This window comes from Poecilia reticulata, chromosome 14 (assembly GCF_904066995.2).
Source record: "Poecilia reticulata chromosome 14, P_reticulata-male-v2, whole genome shotgun sequence".
In the NCBI taxonomy this organism is placed as follows: domain Eukaryota; kingdom Metazoa; phylum Chordata; class Actinopteri; order Cyprinodontiformes; family Poeciliidae; genus Poecilia; species Poecilia reticulata.
Genome location: NC_088843.1, coordinates 25,084,746 through 25,104,185, shown reverse-complemented (window position 1 = coordinate 25,104,185; position 19,440 = coordinate 25,084,746). Strand labels below are relative to the sequence as shown.

At 37.3% G+C, this 19,440-nt stretch overlaps 1 protein-coding gene across 2 annotated transcripts in view; it reads right to left on the bottom strand.

The window, feature by feature from the left end:
• Window positions 1-1,327: 1,327 nt before the first annotated feature.
• klf8 (Kruppel like factor 8) overlaps window positions 1,328-19,440 on the bottom strand; it is a 75,164-nt gene continuing 57,051 nt past the window's right edge. For both annotated transcript variants that reach the window (XM_008428486.3, XM_008428488.3), the window contains 3 exons: window positions 14,466-14,577; window positions 10,853-10,992; window positions 1,328-10,029 (listed from right to left, as the gene is read on the bottom strand). In XM_008428486.3, coding sequence (XP_008426708.2) covers window positions 9,848-10,029; window positions 10,853-10,992; window positions 14,466-14,577 — 434 coding nt within the window. In that variant the 3' untranslated portion in view covers window positions 1,328-9,847. The remainder of the gene's footprint in view (window positions 10,030-10,852; window positions 10,993-14,465; window positions 14,578-19,440) is intronic.

Sequence of the window (19,440 nt, the reverse complement as noted above, 5' to 3'; positions counted from 1 at the left end):
CTAAGTATGAATTTACATAATCCCAAAGCTGATACTTTTATTTGTTGGACTTTTTATATGTTGTCACATTTTAGTGTATTGTACATGTCACCTGGATAATTTTTTTTTTTTACAATTACAAATCTGAAAATTTTGGTACCTTTATAATAAATTGTTAATAATGTGAGCATAAAGTAGCAATAATACAAGAATGATGTCGTGATAAAGTGAGAATAAAGTCGTAATATTAGACGAATCAATTAAATTTGTGAAAAAATAACTCCTACATAAAAGATAATTTGGTCATCTTGTCAGGTAATAATTTAGTATTGGTTTTTACAAATCAGAAAACACTTAATCCTTTATAACACATATGTATCAAATTATGATCAGCAGGCAGAACCTGAAGCAATTGTGCAAACGATTGTGTTCATTTCAAAGAAAGAACTGCATAGACTAGCCAACCTGGTCACATCAGAACTAACTATATCAAAGCTTTGTTCAGGTTATTTTACCTCTTCTAGTAATGTTGCATCTTAATTCTGATAAAATTATTACTTTACTCTTGTAATATATGAAAACAAATCATATTTGTCTGACCCAAATGCTTTGTTGTAGAATTGTATATTAGCAAGATTAGCTTTTATATTTCTTCAAAATGTCATCACAGCACCATACTGTACATTTAGAAACATCCATCCATCCATCCATTTTCTTTCACCCTTGTCCCTCAGTGGGGTCGGGAGGGTTGCTGGTGCCCATCTCCAGCTAGCGTGCCGGGCGAGGGGCGGGGTACACCCTGAACAGGTCGCCAGTCTGTCACAGGGCAACACAGAGACACACAGGACAAACAACCATGCACACACACACTCACACCTAGGGGCAATTTAGACAGACCAATTAACCTGACAGTCATGTTTTTGGACTGTGGGAGGAAACCGGAGTACCCAGAGAAAACCCACGCATGCACAGGGAGAACATGCAAACTCCATGCAGAAAGACCGGGGCTGGGAATCGAACCCAGAACTTTCTTGCTGCAGGGCAACAGCTCTACCAACTGCGCCACTGTGCAGCCCCTCATTTAGAAACATGAAGGAATTAATTAAGACTGTGCAATCTAAAAATAACTTTGACATTTTTTACTTTGCAACAGTTTAAGGACAACTTACTTCATGCGTTACCAGAACAACTTGAAGCACCAGTCACTGGCGTTACCGTCTCAGCTGCTGGTTTTGACAAAAATCCAGTAACTTAGTTGTTTGTTTTTTTTTTTCACGTGATTTCTACTGGTTGTTTTTCACTGTGAATTTGTAATATGAGAGACAACACAGAAACAGCAGGCATGAAATCGCACCAAAAAACATTTTTTATTCTATAAAAGAAGAAGAAAGGGAAGAAAGGGGGTCAAAATAATCACAACTGTACAGGGAGAAAGCGACTTTTAAACACCATGAGTCACAGTATCAAAAAGCTCACGTTTTCCGCACTGATCTTTACACTTTTGTTCTGTACAAATAAAAAAAAAAAGAAATCAAAAGAAAGGAAATATTATTGATAAGTGTATTATTATGATAACTGCATTGCACTGAGTAAATACACTACTGGCCCATAAGTTACTGCATTCAAATAGAAAATACCTAAAAGTTCTGGGTTTTGCGGGAGAAATGATTGATGGTGGGTGGAGGCACGCGCACACAGACGGACACGGGCGGTGACGTCTCAGCAGGGGTCAAACTCTTAAAATATGTTTCACAGATGAACATTCCCATTTGTGTACATAAAAAAAAACTCTGAAGAATACTGAACAACAAAAGAGCTGATAAACAAAGAGAAAACAACCAGAACAGGAAAGTTAAGTATATAGAAGCATGAAAAAGTATTTGCTCTTTTACAGATTTATTTTGGTTTAGCTTTAAAGATTTTATATCATTAAATGCATTTAAATATCCTGAAAGAAGTTGTCCCATACTTTTTATAATAAGATGATCAGTATTTTTTGGAAAGGTCAATTTCAATTTTCAATTTGATGTGATCAAATCAGACCTGCAGAATCGATGAATTACTTAAAAAGAACCCGTCAGACAACATGAAGTAGGCTAAACGTTCTCAAAGAGCGACATATCATGTCCTGAATTATTCTAAAAAGAACCACAATCCTGCCACAGTCTCATAAAAGGCTCATTGCCAAGTATTGCAAATACATGGAGACAATTATTTGATTTAGGGAGCAATTCCTTCTTCATACAGTGCCTATCTCAAATTAAATCATCATCTAAAAACAGCATTTTATATTTTCTGTGGTCATTTGTGTCTGATAATTAAACTTGTTTGTTGATGTGAAATATTTAGTTTTCCAAAAACCGACACAATTTGTAAAGAAGCAAATACTTTTTCACAATGTTTCACACTGGACATTTTACCCTCCAAATCCCACACCAACACACTTTGTCCGTCGTGACCAGGTGTTCACATCCCGGCTCACTCTCCTCAGTGTGACTCTACAGCTGTAAAGTGGTTTTGCTCACAAAAGCTTCTGTGATTTCTTGTGCTTGTTAAGTATTTTCCCAAACCTTGCTCCTAAAGTGCTACTCTCTAAAATGAAGGTGAAGGATAAAACCTGTACAGCTTGCTTGTTTTCTAACAGAATTCAGTTCTAGTTTGCCATAAAGTTTTGCTTTATCTGACTGTGATACGTTTGCCTTAGCCAAAACATATTTGATTTAAAATGTAACATTTAATCTGGAAGCTCCATGATACTGCTGAAATAATAATCATAATAGTTTCAAGTATCCATTTTGGGTGGCTTTGCTTAGTAATAAGCCAGATTTGGTGGGGTCACAGCATCTTCCTGGAGAGTCTATGAAATGTCATTATCCAAATTCTTAAAGAGATACACAGTCTGAGGAATCCTGGGGAAAACTCAAAAATTTTATTATTCTCTGGCGCTTAAAGAAAAGTTTGGTTTTTTTCTCACAAGCTGGGAGTCACAGCTAGAAATGACATATGCTTGTTGGATGCATTCAGTTTGCAAAATAATACACCGCACAGGTTAGGACTAACACATTCAGCAGCACAAGCAGATCAAAAGTACAATTTTCTGCCTTGAAAACAGGACACAGAACGTACTCTGATTAATTTAAGTGCTGCTTATTCAACCAGCTACCAAGTAACACATTTCACCTATGAGCAGTCTGGAGCTTCATGGGGTTTGGCCTTGTGATGGTTCACCTCATTTTCCAAGCTGGGGTTCCAACTTTTAAATTATTTTACAGCTCTGTAGAAATGTTCAACAGAAAATAAGAAAAGTTTCAACTTCTTGGCTCAAACATAAATCAGTCACTAAGCCAAGTTTCACCTGTCTAGTTCAAGAAAATCTGTAGCTTCAGTAAAACTATGTCCCAACAAGACATTGTATCATCAATTTGAGTTGTTTTACACCTACCTCCTGGAATGGGTTTGAAAATACTTAAAAAGAAAGAAAACAACTTTTAAATTGGCATAATTCATCTTCTTGCTAGTTTGCTAACGTTATGCAGCGTCTAATAGCTTTCAAAGAAGTTGTTAACCTCAGGAAATCTACATCGCTCAAAAATATTGATTGTTTTGTTTGACTTTTTGGTTTGTGTGGCAAATGTCTATTGACTTCTGTTGCTCCAATTAGTTTTTTTTTATTAGGCAAGCAAGTGAAAAATGTTAAGCTGTCTTGCTTTAAGTATTTCCTGTTTCTTTTATATGATGAACAATTAAGCTTTTTTCAGCATCAATTCTGCCTCTTCAACACATCCTCAATGTTAGGGTATTTCTTCATTGAAAAGATTTAAAATCAAGTACAACAATTCAATATCAACTGCTTGTAACAATCTGAAAATTACAGCTTTAGAAAGTTTAGTGTAAGGGATGTCTTCACATTTTTCTATAAATAATGCCCAAATTTAGACGATTTTTCACTTTAACTTAAAAGGAAAACCCTCAAAAATGTGAATTCATAAGCTGAAATGTTAAAGCACCTCACATTTGTTCCATACAAGTTAGCATTGCTAGCATTGCTCCATTAGCTTCTAGAAATCTTTAGATGTGCTTTCTCATTACTTCTTTGAGTTTTAGCTCATAATACTCTATGACATCAGTATATACAAAAGAAATTAGTTGAAAATCTCATATTAAAACAGGAAAAAGAGCACTTGTTATCCTAACCCACTTATAAATACATTTAGCTAGTATGTTTGTGTATTATGTACCATCTTAGTGAATTAGCTCCATCCTAAGTTTGCTGGTCAGGGCTGGTAATATTCCTGTAAGTTTCTCAAACAGATTTTCAGTTTATTTGTAAAAAGATAACATTTGAATTTACAATCTGAAATGTTAAAGCACCATACGTTTGTCCTGTACAAGCTAGTTTTGTGACAACAGCTTCAGAGAATCTTTAGTAAATGTTGTTCTCCTGGACATTGCTTCTTAGTTAGAGTGTCTCTCACATTTAGATTATGGCATTTGTATCTCTAACTGTAGCTAATAAATGGAATAACTTCCAATAAAAAAATTAATTTACATTTGATTTCTTACTCCACCATAAATGCTACCATCTAGTACACTAAAGTTAGATAGCATCTGTGTAAACCAGCTTGTAGGTAGATTTATTGGTTAGGGATTGTAGCTCTCTGACTTAAAACATAATTTATAATTTTAGAGGATTTGTATAGTTTAGCTTTAAAAAAAATTACAGAAATGTTAATTTTATTAATGAATTGATAAAGTACTGGAAATGTCAGCTTTTGTGCCTTTGTGAATCTGTTTCTTCAAGATTTCGCTTCTTTAGTTTGACCTTTCTTTCTACATGAAGTTTGAAAAACACCTATTAAGCAAGAAAATTAGATTTTTATTTTTCTGGTCCACGTTGGATATTACCAGCTAATGTTGCATTTGAGTGAATACCCATTTAGAGTTAGTAGAATAAGACTTGTAATCTCTTCAACATCTCCAGATGAAACTATATATTTAATTGTATTTTTAAATTAAAAGAAAAATAAAATGTAAAAAATGTGAAATTAAAAGCTGAAATGTTAAAAGCATCACAGGCTAGTATTGCTCCATTTGCCTCAACATTTCTCGTAAGCATTTTGTCTTTTGTTTGAGTTTTATGGTGACATTAATATCTAAAACTAGACTGAAAAAACATGTGCCAAAGAGAAGTAGTTCACAATTGTTACTTCAACCTTCCTTAAACGCTAGTGAGCTAAGTTTATGTAGCATCTAAGTTAAAGATCATTTTACTTGCATGGCTGAAATCTTTTGGTGGTAATGTATTTTATTTGTATAAAATAGAATCTATTAGTATGTTAGAATCTTTTGTGTACCATTTGTGAATTTTTCAAACTTTCTACAGAAGTAAAAAATGTGAAGCTAGCTGCTGATTTAACCCTAGTAAGTCAGTTTCTGTTGACCACACCTGACTCTTAGCTGACGTTACAACAACATTTGAGTGCTTTTTGTGTGACAGAATTCAAATCAGGTCCAGTGATAAAATATTAAGCTCTCTTCCTATTTAAAAATAAAAACCCTGTTCGTCTTTTTTAATAAAAATCCTCAACCCGCCCAAACTGTCTCACACGCATTTACATGCTCACCAACGTCACTATAAGAAAAACAAAGCTATTCTCCATGCAACACAAGTGTTCACAACACAAGTGGGACCACTTTTTAAGAACTACGAAACAAATGTATTAGATTTTGGGGGACAACACACATGATGAAACACATTTTTATCAAACCAACAAATGAAGAAAAAGAAAAACTTTTTTTTTTTCACATTATCTAGTCAGTGTTAAAAATAGAAATTCACCCGTTACATTTACTCTGCACTTTCTGATTATATACAATTATGTACATGGATTTCTTTTAATTATTTGTCCTTAATGTCTTATCAACAGTTTACAAAAGAAAAAAAAATTGCAATCAAATGCATAAACTCTTCTAAAAAGATGTGCTTAGTAACTTTTTCTTTTTTTTACTTGAGGCAAGGGGGGATCATAAGAAAACTGGGACTACTGTGTTGGTCTGCTCAAGTAAAAAGAAAAATGTCTCTCCAAACAAGTGACTGAACTGAGTTAGGATTTTAAACATTCGTTTTTATGTGAAGAGTAACCAATTTTCCATATTTCTTTTAACTAGCTTCCACTGATTTATAGCAAAACGTGTTAAAATCCTGAATCAGATCCAGTGACTGTATTTGGATTGATCTTCTTTTGCAGTTTGCAGATCAAGCAACAATCTGCCCTGGTCTCAGCGTGCACTCAGCTCACAGGAAACCTGCATGTCCATTTCATTCACTAACATTGACTTCTCACATTCTAATTTTTTAAATGATGACAAAACTCTGTATGGTCTATAAACAGAATATCTTTTTTTTTTTTTGCACATGAACAGACCAGAACTATAAAAGAGGTTCTTTCAATCGCCAACGAAGCCTCCATAAAAACTTAGAATCTGTTGGCTTTGCTCAACAACATGGGCTTCTATTCTGACGTTCCCCCATTTTTAAGGTTCTTGTGAGTTCAAACTACCAAGCTAGTGCTCTACTTACTGAGTTGAACAGAACAGCGCATGGAGCGAGGTCTGCGTTTTGTTGCATAATCAAGTTCAGCCCAGGTCAGGGGTTGGAAACCAGCCTGTTTGAGACATGTACACAGGATCAGTTCTGCTCCGAAACACCAACAAAAATAAACAAGCAAAAATAAACATTAAATCCAGATTTGCTCCGTATTTTGTGGAGCGTACTGTATATTTACTGAGAGGATTGACCCCTTTTGGGGCAGAAATGCTAGTGAGGAGAGCACTTTAGTTTCCCCATGGTCTGAACCCAAAGGCGTGATGGACCCTGACAGCCCGGCACAGTGCCTGTAATTTCATTCAGGACCTCTGACAGACGACCTACAGTCAAAACCTGACGTACGCCACTGGATGTTTCAACAAAGATGAACATGAGTCGCAAAATGGAGCAATTTATCATGCCACAAATTCACATAATTAATTTTTAAACTAATCTAGTGGAGATCCTCATATTTTCTCCCCCGTCTTCAAGGTCTTGAACACACGTAGCCGGGTCTTTCCAAAAACAAACATCTGTGCCACATCATTTGAAAAAATAACATTGTGTCCACGGGATCCGTTTAAGAAAGGTCTTCATCAACACGAACCCGCTGAGTAACACCACTCACCGTCGTTTTAAACATGCCAACCCATAGGGGGCAGTGTAGGGCAAAGCTGAATTCTATGTCAGCCAATTGTATCCTTCAAAACAACCACGACTTCCTGTAAGGAATAAAACATGGCACTAGGATTTGTGTGGACAGAGGTTGAGCTGCTTTAAGAATTAATAAGTGAAAAATGTAACTTTATCTCAGAGGCAGACCCCTTTTTTTATATTGTTTTTATTTTCATTGCAAGAGACCCTTTATTATATGTATTATTTTTTTTTTTGCACATTTAAGAAAATTGTATTTGTATAGACTAAAAGGTGCACATTATTTTGTTTTACTAATTTATGTATAGATTTATTGAGAATTTTTTTTTTGCTTAATTTATTTTACATTGTAGATTTCAAGACATTAACCGCAATATTACCAATAATTGTGGTTAATTTATATTATTTATGTCATTCTTCTTTATTAATTTTTCTCTTGTTTAATCTGATATTACTTATTGTGTTGAAAATCTTTCTATGTAATGTATTTGTTTGGAATAAAGAATATTTTTTTGGAAAATAAAAATAAAACAAAGGTTGAGCTACTTTTAGTAACCATGCTAGAACAAACGTTTTTAATGATATTAAACTGAGTTTACGTGTGAATGACATCCGGCTACGTGTGGACTAGGCATAAGAAAACCTCCAAAAGCTGCTGGATTTATGATTTATTAGATTTATTACGTCACGGTTTGGACTGCAAACTGCGTCTCAGTGGTTCTGGTTTCGCCCTTACAGATTGACTTCAGTTATTAAGGCTCAACGGGCAAGAGGTAAAAGAACGTTGACAAATGCCCGCAATAAACACTCGTTAAAATGTTCATTTCTGATTATTTCTAGTTTTTTTTTTTTATCTCAAAACTCACCCACAATCACACAAACGCAGGCAACTAACACACAATCTGAAAAGTCCCCCCTATTGTATTTCCCTGCATGAAGAGTTTGTCTTATTAAACAACTTGTGTCGCTCCATCTTTTTCACAGCCTCAGAAAATCAACTAAAAGGATCTGACTTTTTTTTTTTTTTTTTTTGTCGTTACTGTTCAGATCACCAGACCTGGAGGAAATAGAAAACTGTTCACCAAAGACCTAGCTTTCTTTCTTTTTTTTTTTTTTTGTAAAACACCAATAAGAACGCATACAAAGCAAATACTGTTGCCAAAGACGGATTGGAAAGGTGTGTGTACGTGCACGCCCGAGGGAGAGGTGGAGGGAGAACATAAACAACGTGACTGATGCACTGAAAAAAAAAACAAATCAGTCTTTAAAAAGTTCACAGTCTTGCAGCTCCATGTACCAAGGAGAGGCGGGAAGGTGGGTTGGTTTGAGGACCAGGACGCCGGAGACGTCACTTCAGCTGCTGCAGGTGGGTTCGCAACATGGAGTCGGCGAAGTACTGTATCCATAAATATTGGAGGCCGTGTTTGCAAGGAACCCCAGGAGGTCAGTTAAATTTCCTCCATTCATTAAAAATCTTGAGTAAACATTTACTATAATGTGACTTAATAGATGAGAGAAACAAGATCCACAAACAAAGGCGAGCTAACGGTAATTTATAAACCATCTTCTAGTCACAGGCAGATGGCCTCCGTGCCACGCTGCATTGATGCAGTAATTCATGCAAAACGACTCCCGACCAACAACTGTATCATGCGCACTTTTCAATACGCCCACATTTTTCTATTTAAATCATTTTTATTGGTCTGATATAATAGTCGTAATGCTGCTAATCATAAAAAAAATTTTTTTTAAAAGCTAGAATTATGTTATTCTTAGTGAAATTTTCAATGCAGTACAGGAATCTTCCTTTTAAAATTACAACTGCAATAAATAATTGTAATTTTTTTCTTGGTGCTATTTATTGAGATGCACCAGCAAAAAGTCACTGGTATCCCTAATATTCCAGCATTTATGTTGCTTATTTGTATTGAACAGAAGGGATTCAGCTCAAACCATTCTTGCTCTGCAACACATCAGTAATAAATTTACTAGGATGTTAGATGGTGTTCTTCATTGTAAATTGTTGTTTGATCACACAGCTAAATCTCATGTGACAGTACAGGGTTTAAACACAAAGTCAACATTCTTAAAAAGGTTCCTGGACTCTTTGAGGAGCGACTGAACAACTCTTCAACTCCAGACTTGCACTGAATTCAGAATAAAATAAGAAAGAAAGAAAACAGCAACTGAAGTGACATCCAAGTTACATTAGGTTTTTAAAAAACACTGAACAACCTCTTAGTATCCCTTACTCTTCCTCCTCTCCCTTGGATGGACTGATGGATGGATGGAAGGATGAATGAGTGAGTTTCAGTCCCATCTTCTTATTCCATTGCTATTCAAAAACTGAGTTCTGGATTGTAGAGATAGGACTGAACTGGGGCGCACAATGAAGATAATTAATAAGTCCACCATGCATAAACACATATGCACAGACACACTCCCAGTTGTCCTGTAATTTCAACGTGCAGAGAAGGAGGAAGTGTTCTTGTTCCCCCTCTGCAGATTGTGTTTAGAAATCCTGGACGCAAAACGTGGAACATCGTGGAGGCTCTTGTCTACGTGGATGGACTCTGAGAACCCCAGAGGGTCAGAGGTCGGTTCTATGGGCTGGTTTTGGAGGGGAGTTCACATCATCACGTGGCGGCGGCGGTGAAGGGACAAATGGTCAGACCGGGAGAAAGAGCGGTCGCATTCCGTGCAGCGGAAAGGTTTGATTCCTGTGTGCTTGCGGAAGTGTCGGGTGAGCTCATCGGAACGGGCGAAGCGCCAGGTGCAGCCCTCCCAAGTACAGTGGTACGGCTTCTCTCCTAGAAATAAACATAAAAATCATTGTTACATAAGCAGGAGCTTCAAGCATCTAAACTGTACATAGTTCATACATGGACCTCACACCCAAGGGGAATGTGGATGTCTTAGCACCTTCACCTTTCCTCCAGTTTTGCTCAACAACCGACTCTGGGTATGCAGTGAGACTTAGGTAAGCACATATTTCTAACAATAATTAATGGTGTGTGCGTTTAAATCACACAAACTCAACACGTATTCTGTCACAGCTCTGATAAACCCTGGCTTCCTTGCTCCTCATGTGTGAAAATCCAGGAGGGTCAAAAGACATGCAACATTCTTAGTCTTTCACATGCAAAGTACGTTTTTTAATGTGCACACAACTGTGTTCTCAACTTAAAGGCAATCACAGACAGTTGTTTTTTGTCTAATAAGTGTATTTGTTGGATGGAAAAAAAGAAATTACGACCAACAAATAAAAAAAAAAAACACACAGCAATTTTGTGGAATATGTGGTACAAATATGTTTACTTTTTGCATTTGTATTGCAACATTTCTGGAGTTACTATGGAGTGTATGAAAATATTTAATAGCTTTGCATTTGATTTTTTTTTTTTTTTCAGATAAACCCAGTCAAAGTAGCCCTTTTTCAGTCGCTCACTTGCTTTTAACTGTTCACAAAGAAGTCTGATTGTGGTCGCATTTAATCATTAGTGAGAATGAGCATGCAAAAAAAAAAATTATAAAAATTCAGATTTCAGCCAAACAAATGCCATTATTGTCAAAGGCAAAAATGTTGTTTTTAGATGTTTTTGGTGACATGTGACCTGGTTGCTTTCCTTTTACCTGTGTGTATCCTCCTGTGGGCTTTGAGGTGAGAGCTCTTGGTATAAACTTTTTTACAGCCTTCATAGTCACACATGTGGATCCGCCGCCTCTTTAGGTCTAGTGTATCCGGATCAACAGGTTCCAAGTCTATAACTGACCTGGGACAGAAAGATGCAAGTTGGGAGTCAGTGATGCTGGACACTGAAAATACAATACAATTTCTTTATTTCATGTCAGTTTGTGTAACCTCTTTTTAAAAGAAAAAGATCAAATCAATGAATTAGAGCAGTACTGGATTTATAGAAGTCAAGTGGAAATAAACCCAGTCTTCTGCCTTAACAATACCACCACTCATTGATTCTCTTCAAGCGAAAAAGAAAGCTAATCAAAACTGTCTGTGACTGGTTGACTTTGATAATGCCAGAAAGTGTATGGGATGTAGGATATATTATTATTGTATTGAATTTTAGACCACAAATGAAAGGGAAAATCAATTTCAGCCCATTTCCAACCTTCATCTGTCTTTCACTGGAAAATGACCAGGGTGTCCTTGGCTCAGCATTTCCTTTGTGAGGGTCTTATCAGTTCAAACATGTAGCTTATTCACTGGAAGAATGTTGGAGTACCAGCACATCAGGTACGACAGGACAGGAATGATTGTGTTTGTATATGCTAACATCTATATTTATGTGCAAACACCACTGTATTTTATATATGAAGTTGTCTGTTGTGTTTATCTTAGTTACAATTGCAGTGCTATTTCTGAAACAGTAAAGTTCTTCAGTGATAGCAGCTTCCAAAGTTAAAACTAGTTTCAGTAACGGTTATAGAAGGAACTACTGCTACACCTTTGCCTGTGAAAATATAACATGAGCTGGAGCATCATTAAACAAGAACCTCTTCTGCTAATTGTGTAAGTAATGGTCCTTTTAGATAATGATAGCACATAAATTGCTGTTAGCATAACAGATTTGGTTGGCATAAGCTAACACTTTAGTGTGAGCTAACATGTTAATGTTAGTGTGTTAGTTAATGGTAGCACGTGAACTGATTTGAATTTAACTAAATGTTAGCAACCATAATAGATCTGCTTATTTTAGCATTTCAGCTAGTTGTAATATATAAGCTGCTGTTAGCATGGTAAACAGTTAGCTAACAGGCATTCAGTTAAATTCAAAAATATTCCAATAATCCAAAAATGAAATTATATGTTGTTGTAATTCATATTATCTTAAGCTTAAGAAGCCAGTCTGAGTTAAGTTATATAGTTTGACAACTGTAAATCAGGAAAGACTCAGGTAGACTAAGGTACATTTAGGCATAAGTGCATGAAATGAATGAATTTATTAACTATTAAAGGCCTGTGAGCACAAGGCCCCTAAGAACAGTCAAAGTACTAACCTTTGACTATCAATTGATTTCATTTTGACTTCATTCAGTTTTTCAGTCATCAGCTCTCATGTTCAGCTGATCAGGTTCAGACATCAACGTCTTCAACAATTTTTGGCTTTAGCTCAAGCTTTGATTGTTCAGTATATTTCTACATCTCAGTGAAGGTTTTTCTTTGAATATTTATGGCAGTTTTGTTTTCTAACAAGTTCTTTCTTCAGTTGAGCTCATCAGTTTGACTTACAGAATTCCCTTTGAGTTTTCCCCAAAAATGCAGATATTTCTAGTTAAGAGGGAAAGTCCTGAAAAGATTTTTGTTGTTGTTTTTTCTAAAATACAAGCAGGCATCATCAGTTCTGTGAATATGAATAAAAATAATGTTGTAGTTTCATCTCTGCCCAGCAGGTGGCGTCACAAATACACTCTCCATCAGCTTCTCAAGACAGCCTACTGTATTTTACCATGAACCTTTCTCTCTTTGTCATGTATTCAACTCATTCCGTTTGTTCCTTTCTGTTTTCCTCAAATGTTTTACTGACTTTTTAGTTTCACTCTGATCTACTTTTCTCTTTTCTGCTGAAGTATCTAATTTAGAAAGCTTTCAGTAATTTAAAATGTCTCAGAAGATTTTTTTGGGGGTGTGGGGGGGGTTAATGAATGGTATAGAGGAACAAAAATAAATAAATCACTGATCTCCAAGTCCATTTTACAAAGAGGTGTGACGGCAAACTGCATTACGTAACCCCTGTTTACACCCTGGTTCTGGGACAGCCCTGCCCAGCAACACACAGTCGCACAAGCAATCCCTTTTTTTTCCTCTCACACAGACACACAAATGCACAACTGTCCAAATAATCTTCCTTATAAATATAAAATACCCCACAAATTTCCAGAGTTTTTACAAGGCAGACTCTCCGTCATGCACACACATGTAGATTACAGAACTGAACAAACCATCAGCATCCACACCCTGGAAATACAGTTAAGTAACAGCGCCGCGCCCATGCGGGTGTGGCAGAAACTCTGTGCTGATCTTCTAATGAACCCACTGGACACTAACACACACACACACACACACACACACACACACACACACACACACACACACACACACACACACACACACACACACACACACACAGAGAGAGAAGTGTTTCTGCAACATCTCAGACTTCTTTTTATGAAGCATTGCAGGCTGCACCTCCAGTGTCTCTGCACACTTTGTCTTCCTGTGTTGCAGCCTGGGCGTCTCCAGTGTGTTCAGCTGTACGGTGGGTTATATAAGGTTATATAAGCATCCAGTCATGGCTTCGCTGCAGTAATGTAATTAGTCAGGAGCCTGCAGGCGAAGGAGGTGACCCACGCAAAGACCGAATTCCTCATAAACCCTGCTGCACATTGCACTCTCTTTCTGACCCTGCTGACTTGTAGTATGGCTTCTAGAGTCAGCTGACGTCGCATTAATGGCATATCAACAGCTTCAGTGACTTACAAAGAAATACTGCACCTTGCACAGTTAATCGTGTTTTAATGGTTATCTTCCACGCTGATAATTGAAAAAAAAAAACAGTTTTTCAAGGTGTGCAGAAAAACTTCTGACCATTTGGCGTTTATTTCAGCAGAGAGAATCAATCAAGTTTGTTAAAGAAGTTATCTTGAAAATCAAGACGAAAGCAAAAAATAAAATGGGCTTAAAGATCATTTTGAAATTGGCTTTCAAAAAGGCAGTATTGTGAAAACTTCCACTTCTCATTAACGTTGCGAAAAGGCATTGTGAATATGTTAAGTGCAAAGCTAACCAGCAGGGGGCGTCTCCAGTGGCTGCAAACATATGCTAATTGATAGACCTGGACTTGTGTTTTTTTTTGTTTTTTGGTCTAAATCCTAGTTAAACATTGCCGTCATGTGGGATGATCTGACATTTTTCTCAGTATATGATGGTCAACAGGTAGGCCCATAGCATGACCCCTCCACCACCATGCTTGACAGAACGACATGTTTCTGCTGATGTGCTTTGCGCGAGTTTCTTCAAACAAGGAGCTGAAGATTATGATCAGACATTTCTGCTACGGTCTGATGTTGCAGAAATGGAACTGGACACTGTTCTATAAGTCTCATGTTTCACTTAAAATGCAACTTTGCAAATCTTTTCAAACAACATAAAAAGCAGAGTTGTACCGTCTTCTATTAACGGTAATTAACTTTAACATGGATGGATGGACGGACCTACAGAATCGCTCACCCTGTGTCGATGCTCTGGGCGCTGAGGGAGGCCGATCCGGACTCTGTACCGCTCTCTGCGTCACTGTCACTCTGATACTCCACTGGAGACGTCGAACCCGGCTTGATGCGAACTGCAGGAGAGGAGAGGGTGATAGAAAACATAAATCAGTTGTTTAAAGAGATGAGGAGGTGAAGATGGCAGAAGGTGGAAAAGCGGTGGGGATGGGTGGAAAGCAGAGAATAGAACAGCAGGGGGTTAATTGGAGAATTACAATGTCAGGATTTAGGCAACTTGGCAAGACAAAGACTGTCTGAGTGCGTATCGGAGGGTGTGGTCTGCTAAACTGCAGCATTAATGGATCAATTAATGCAAAACCTCATATTGGAATCCCTTACATGCATCTTTATCCCTATATTTATTATCATTTTACAGTTTATTTTCAAGTGCATTAGAGTTAAAGGAAGCTCTTCCTGAAGAATCCTCTTTACTCCCAGAAGCTAATTAGTAATTGAGTGAAAGATAAATCTCTGCGTTTGGTTTCCTGGAGCCTTGGCAAACTGCTAAACTCCTCACAGATGCCTGTTTATCGTGAAGTCAGGAGGCTGTTTGTTTTTCAGCTGTGATCTCCTGATAGTGCAGAGGCATGGCGAGACTTGTTCAGTTTCTCTGCATTCACAGAGACGCAAATTATGTCAGAATTGGTTCTCCTGTGTGAAAATAATGGCCTCTCATTTCTCAGGTTTTAAAGTCTGGGGTAATTTTTAAGAAAATAAAAAAGGAATAAGAAGCTCCAACTAGTGAAGAACCCACAGAACATGGCTGCAAAGGTTTGTAGATCTGAGCCAGATCTATAAACTGACTTGCAGCTAGTCAGCTTGTTTCAGCTAAAGCTCTGTAAAACCACAGTGTGCTGATTGTTCAAAACCAAACAACATAAATGAGCAAATTATTTCACATTTAAATCTGAATTTTAGCTTCCTAGCCAAACAAATGTACAGCTAGACCAGCCACAACCCATCATTACAATATGGCTGTCGTAATCCTCTTTTCTTGTACACTTTTTCCTTTCACTCAGCTTTCCATTTACATGCCTGAATACAAGAATGTATAACCAGCCAACGTCTTTAGCAACATCTAATGGGAGGCACTGAAATGTTAGTGTTAGTTTGCATTTATGTCTTGATCTCTACTGTCCATGTTTTATTTTTTTCCTGTATGTTTCTCATTTTGAGACAAAAAGAGCGAGAACACGAGGGGAGGATTTGGAACTGCTGTGTAAACAGTCTTCACCCACTTCAAAATAAGGGCATGAATATAAACATTTAACTAGCTGAAGAAATCTTAACAGTTGGAAAAACACAGATGTTGAACTTTATTCAGCTGAAAGTTCACAAACAGCCAAGTAAATCAGTGCATTAGAATTTATCTGGGAAATCTAATTTAGGGGAAGCTAACTGTACTAAACATTTTCAACATTAGCAAAAGAGCTAAACAAAAAAAATGCTTGATAATTAGCCACTAGAAATATCCTTTTGTGGCTTATTGACCTTGAAACAAATCTCTGTGATTGTCTGCTGGAAAACGTTCAAGTCAGCAGCCTTCATCATGATTGCGTAAGTTATAATTACCGTTTTAAAAATGTGTTTTTTAGTGGTTTTTGCAGTATAAAAATTTTTATTTTCCAAGTTTCACTTTTGAACACCGACACTGAAAATAAATAATGTATGATATTTAATGTGTAAATATATATACATGATAATATTGCCATTTACTGAGACATTCTTGTTTGTGGGTCAGGTTTTTTGTACGAGAATCCATTCGAGTATCTAAAAAACACCCAATCATCAGAAACAGTTGGACACATTGTTTGCAGGTTTCTGTCCAATCGCAATCAGTTCAAATTAAATAAAACATCTAGTACCCATTTAGGTCCTATTTACTGCCCAGATTTGTCCTGAAATAATTATTTTTGCAATTACGCAACACGGAGACAATCCTATCTGGCGCCCATATGTAAATGTTGGCTGGTTTCTTATTCATCACACAGTACCTTCATGTAGCTGTCTTATATGACCATTTAGGAATGTGTTGTTGTTTTTACTTTTAAAGGACCTTGTCGTGCAAAATTATCTGATGTTTTTAACAGTTTTAAGAGCTGCATTGCTTTGCTTTGAGCTATTTGCTTTATTCAGTCTTTATACTTTTGAAAATATCAAGCAGCAATACCAGGAATAAAGAAAGTAAGCACTTCTTTTACACAAGATTGTCATTTTATATCTGGTAATACAGTGAATGGAGACAGAAGTGACCTCCCCCTCGTCTGCTATCTGCAGGAATGTGGAACCCAACAGTTCAAAGTCTACCCGGCTGAAGAGAGCAGTTAGGGGTGGGGAGGTCTGAGAGGTGATGCAAGGAATTTGGGTGGAGTATATGCATACGTGGGGAGGGTGACACACACCAAGAAAAGACTTGCTTTTTGTCTCTTGAGGCCATCAAGCCTCCCCCCCCCCATCCTCTGGTTGCTGGAGCTTTTCTTTTTCAAAAGCAGAGAAACGACCCATCTCGTCTCTCGTCCAGCCCCTTGAGCCGCTCCCCTCTCCTACACATCCTTCCTGCCGGACCCTCCCAACTCATAGAGTCGCGGAACCCGCTTTCTCTCTGCGCCTTTCCAGCCGGCTTTAAATCTCGTTTGCCTCCCACACACCACCGCGCCGCACGAAGCGTCATCTGCCTCCAGCTTGTTCGCTTTGCAGCCACACAAGGCTGAACAAGACGTCAAAAAGTTGTATCTGTGTGCTGCACATTTTACTGCCAGTGCTGCCAAAAAATGTGGACAGAAATCAAAATATGCAACACAAGGTCTTCAGAATCCACCTGGCCTGATGAACCACACTGACATTGGAAGAAAATAAATAAGCGGGGACCTTCCAAAATTCTTAAAATCTACCTAAATTTAGACATTCAGTGACATGGAGAATCAGGGGAAATCATCAAAAATTTAACTTGTTTTTGTCCTTGCAGCAAAAACTGTATTTTTAAATAATGCTACAGGAATATGGGAAGGTGCTTTTGTAGAGTATCATCAGGTTTTCAAGCTGCCGTATCTGATCTTATGTGGCACAAAGGGGATGAAGTCTTTAAGTCATCTGATTAGTTGCAACAATAGATGTGATAACAATATACAATTTATAAAATTAAATAAAATATTACCCTACGGATGTAAACAGGTGTTTATGCTGCCATCCATTCCTGGTTGCTGACATATCCTAGGTGTTACAGTGCTAGCTCTGTAATTTTTGTTCATTGACTAACCTTTAGCGCTTTCAATTTGAACCAGAGCGCATCAAAATAGAAGGCAAAGCAGAAATGACAAGAGGAAATGAAGATGAGGAGAATCAAATGGTTGAAGAGGAGAGAGTTGGTTGAAAAAGCTGGTGTTTGTGCAGCTGATGTTTGGAAATGTCAGCTGGAAAAGAAAGTGTATGATTTAAAGAACTCCAATTTCTAACTCTAACTGTTTATAGTTATCATCGGGATGAAAAGATTTTGTCGAATATATTAAAATGGTGTGTTACAAAGGCTTAAAGATGCTTCATTGTCACTTTAAGCACCGACTCATATTACACTTTGTTTTAGTTTTGCTTTAGCTTCCACTAATGGTGTTAGCTCCTGCTGCTGGTGTTGGCTTCTTACTGATGGTGTCAGCTCTAGCTAATATAGTAAACAGTAGTTCAAGCCGATAACAACGTTAATTAATTTCAACACATATCAGGTTTATATAGGTCCATAGAGTCGAGTCTTCCAATACGTGCCCATATGATTGATATGGCATCCATTGTTCAGATGAAAACATGACAATCTCCATAGGCAAAAAATATAAAGTAGTATAGTTTGAGTAGAAGTTTTTACAGATCACAAACAACTGTTAGTTGTTAGTCTAATAGGAAAATGACAACCCATTTAAGTCAACAAGTTCACATAGTTGTGGCTGTCTTTAAAGACAATCCTGATTATCTTTCCAAGGAGGATATTCTGACCTTGCTGTGAAGCAAACTCCTGTTCCACCTCCAGGTGAGGAGCACAGTTGGGAAATCGAGTCAGGAAAAGAAGAGAAATATTCTCACAACAATAAAGTTCTTCACTCTGAAATGTTTCCAGTGATTTCGCTTAGAAAAGGAAGAATTATTTTTTTGAAGATGATTTGATTAATCGTCAGAATTATAATAATTGATTACTAAAATAATCATTAGGTACACCCTATTTTTGCATGAATGGTTCTGTATTAACAATATGACCTTCCCAAAGAAACGGTAAAGCTTCAAACAGAAGCTCTACTTTTCTCACAAGTGAAAAACAGTTTTAACCACTTGAGAAATCCTGACCTGACATTTTTAAAAGTCACTGCTGGGAACTGGGGGAAAGTAAGATGGCTAGTTTGAGACATGGATGTAAAAAAAATAAAAAGAAGGAAATAAAGATGATAAATCAGAACGCTGCAGCTCCTGGCATGTACTGAACGTCACAGGCTGCTGAGGACAAACAGTCCGAGAGCATCTTCAGGCCGGTCAGAACGCCGAAGGGTCTTGCGGATATTTTCCAGAGTTACTGCCTCCGTCGTTTACGTTCCTGAGTCGAGGCCATGCTGGTTTGAATTAAAAACCAAGGTGAAGCAAACAGGGACTTTACAAAGTTAGTCAAAAAGGTGAAGGCAGGTCTACGCCCAGAGTTTACTCAAGGATGGCCGACACTTCATTCAACCACATTCAACCTCATCCTCACTCCAGGTTGATGTGATCAACGGCACATCAGCAGTGTGCACACATGACATCATTACAGTGGTTATATCTTGAATTTCAATCAACGACAGATTTGCAAAAAAAAAAAAAGCAACAACGTAATGTCCAAGATGTTTTCCAAAAACTATCAGTCATCTGTTACCAACAAAGATCTTAACACCAACTTTCAGGACAGGTAAGGGAGGGTGAAGAACTGT